The 3132-nt window shown below is 35.0% G+C and overlaps 1 protein-coding gene across 1 annotated transcript; it reads left to right on the forward strand.

The window, feature by feature from the left end:
* The first annotated feature begins 852 nt into the window (after positions 1–852).
* On the forward strand, positions 853–1685 carry LOC120079920 (101 kDa malaria antigen-like). Its single transcript, XM_039034376.1, has 2 exons — positions 853–1038; positions 1602–1685. Exons 1-2 carry the CDS (start codon positions 853–855, stop codon positions 1683–1685), a joined length of 270 nt encoding a protein of 89 aa, XP_038890304.1.
* Positions 1686–3132: the final 1447 nt, after the last annotated feature.

Here is a 3132-nt window from a genome sequence, read left to right on the forward strand (position 1 = left end):
CATATAAGATGGAGTGAAGATCAATCAAAGATAGAGTTCTATCTTTGTCTATCCCTAATAGACAAAGATAGAAAAAGATAAGAGTTCTATCTTTGTCTATCACAGATAGACAAAGATAGACATCCATATCTGTCTATCTGAGATAGACAAGTAATAATATAGTACATCATCAAGCATTTATACACTTTCAGTTGAATAAGATGTTGATCGTGTTCAAAATTTTAAGAATCTGATGATCCAACCATATAAGCTATTATAAATCGAGTGAAGATCAATCAAAGATTGAGTTCTATCTTTGTCTATCCCTAGACAAAGATAGGCGTCTATCTCTGTCTATTTGAGATAGATAGAGATAGAGCACTATCTCTGCCTATATCGACTCCTTTCGATCTGATCCTGTACTAATTTGGAATTTTCGACTAACGGACTTCCAAAATAGCTTCGCATTGTTGTATGCAACAACTTGTTGGAATTGTGGAGCAAGAGTTCAATAGCTATGTTTATGAATTGGTTCAAGAACAGTTGTTGTCCTCTAAGTTTTTTTTTTAGTATTTTTTCTTTCATTTTTTTTTTCCAAAATAAAGCATTAGAGTGAAGAGGATACTATGAAATTCGAAGAACTGTTCTTCACTCGGCAACACTATGTGAGACATTACAAGGCAATGGAAGAAGGAGAAGAAGAGGTACCTGTATGATCAATTAAAATGACAAAGAAGAATAAAACCTCTGTGTTGTGTGTTGACAATAAAAGGATCAATTGAATTGGAATCAGAGAAGAAAAATGAGTTGTGTGGTGACAATGAAATGATCAATTGAAGTGAAATCGAAGAAGAAAATGAATTAAAATTGGCGATGAATGGAATTGAACAAAATTGTTTTGGAATTAAATGGAAGAAGGAGAAGGAGAAGCAGAAGGAGAAGGAGGAGAAAAATGGAGAGCAAATGAAGGAGCAAAAGAAGGAGGAGGAGAAGGAGAAGGAGGAGGAGCAGAAGGAGCAACAGAAGATGCAGCAGAAGAAGCAGAAGAAGAAATTGAGGGTAGTTTTGGAATATTTTAAAAAATATTCGTTAATATGATTTTTTGCCATAGTATATAAATATTTTGCATTTTTTCTATTTTTAACAATTTCCCTTGTTTATATAATCAACAACCCTACAATATACTTTAACATTTGTGGAATGTATGAGTTAAACATGCACAAAAAATAGAGTTGCCATCAGATTCTCAAAAGCATATATCATAAAACAAAGGTAATTCTATCTTTTTATTAATACCAAAGCATCAAAATTCTATCATAAATAGGGGTGAATCTCATCCTGAAAGACCACTAATAACTCTTTTTTGGAGAGTTTGTACGTACAAACAGGAAATTCTAAAGGTAAAGACTAAATTATCTAAATAATTTGATATGGAAGGTTTGAGAGTTGTCATGTGGGTCTTAGAAATGAGGATCAAGAGGAAAGATGGTCCACTGACACTATTGCAAGAAGATTATGTGTAAAAAGTGTATGTTAAATCTATTTTACATGGAAAATCTAATGGTACTCCTTTGGCTTGTCCTTTTAAATGATCTTATCAACATTCACCTACTATTGGGTAGGAAAAGAGATCATATGGTTGGAGTGTCACATGTCTGAGGCAGCCTAATTTTTGCACATGTAGTAGGGAGTTGATAACAAGTTGAGTTATCCAGGGAATGGATTTTTAGATATTTGATAGCACCAATATTGAGTTAGCTAGCAGAAAATGGAAGAAAATTACATGAATGACAAAAGTGGAGGGCTGAATATTTCATATTAGCCTCTTGGGCGCTTACTTCCTCTTGAAACAAAGACCCAAAGCAATAATTTTGAGGGAGAGTAGAGGATGATAGAATAATTGGAGTTATAACAAAAACCCAAAAGCAACCATATTGAGAGAGGGAGGGTATAAATGTTTCACATTAACCAACATAGTAAAAAATGCTTGAGCATTGGCCTCCTATGCAACTTTCTCAGAACAAACAAACAAAAAGCCGAAAAGCACATGACAAAGTGAGAGTTACAGTCTTCAGCAGCAATCTCACCATGCTGAGTTTTTCAGTTATTGCTGGATGTTTCCTTACAATTATTAAACTTAACTTTCTCCTTCCACAAGATTGGTGTATTGCAAGATAACTCATTTTATTCTGAATTTTCCGATAATAGTGACTTGTTGAAGAATAAAAGCAGCAGCAAATATCCACAATAAATAGTTAAGAACCCGTACCTGAGAGGGTCCACATCTGGATTAATACGAAGTAATACATTAACTTACGCTTCAGCTATTCATGTGGCAGCCACAATATTTTCAAGTCAAACTCAATATCCACGTTGACGAAAACACCTTGTTCTGCAGCCAGAACGAAATCTTCCAAAAGCTTACCATTTCCATAAAAAATACATCTGTTAATCAATCAGCAAAGTGAAGTCAGTCCAATAAAATGGAAACCATAGACCGCAGCTCATCTTTTAAATAATTGAATGAACAATAACAAAAACAACTCCAGCATATAAATTCATTGTGAGAAACCTACATCCAGTTAACTTCGTTCTAACAAATAGCTCTTATAATCACAAATTCTATGATGAGGGACTAGGGAACTTTCACCTGGAGGGTCAAAACCGGCATCAAGAGCCAACCAGAACGCATTTTCACAGTGATCAAGACTCCCTAAACTGGATTCAAAGACATGTATTCCTGGCAAGACCAAACGGCGAGCAGCACACTGATTTCAGTTTCATTGGGATCTTTCGATTGCATTGAAAATGGGCGGTAAGCAGTGTTTTAGAAAATGGTGTGCAATCCTGCTTAGTGGAACGGAAATGGATGGCAGCAGACAGCAATTGATGCAATCATGACGGGGTGGAGGTAGTTCAAATGAGAAAAACCTGAGAGAAAGATTGAAAGAGACGGAAATAGGGGGAAAAGATTCGAGAGGAAAGGGAAAGAGACCTACGAAGGGTTGCTGGAAATTGTAAGTCTTGTATATATATTTGAAACAATGATGGTCAATGAACATCCAAAAAATGGGTAACACAATGACAGTTTTTGTCTTTCATTATCAATAAATGGTCAAATTTTAAAAAATGTAGTATCATTTGCCCATTTTT

This window comes from Benincasa hispida, chromosome 6 (assembly GCF_009727055.1).
Source record: "Benincasa hispida cultivar B227 chromosome 6, ASM972705v1, whole genome shotgun sequence".
In the NCBI taxonomy this organism is placed as follows: domain Eukaryota; kingdom Viridiplantae; phylum Streptophyta; class Magnoliopsida; order Cucurbitales; family Cucurbitaceae; genus Benincasa; species Benincasa hispida.

What these genes read in the sequence shown, in the direction of transcription:
- LOC120079920 (XM_039034376.1), top strand. Translation starts at nt 853, where the DNA reads ATGAATGGAATTGAACAAAATTGTTTTGGAATTAAATGGAAGAAGGAG. An exon ending in AGCAGAAGAAGAAATTGAGG is followed by an intron (nt 1,039 to 1,601) that starts GTAGTTTTGGAA and finishes ACTATTGGGTAG; the next exon opens with GAAAAGAGATCATATGGTTG.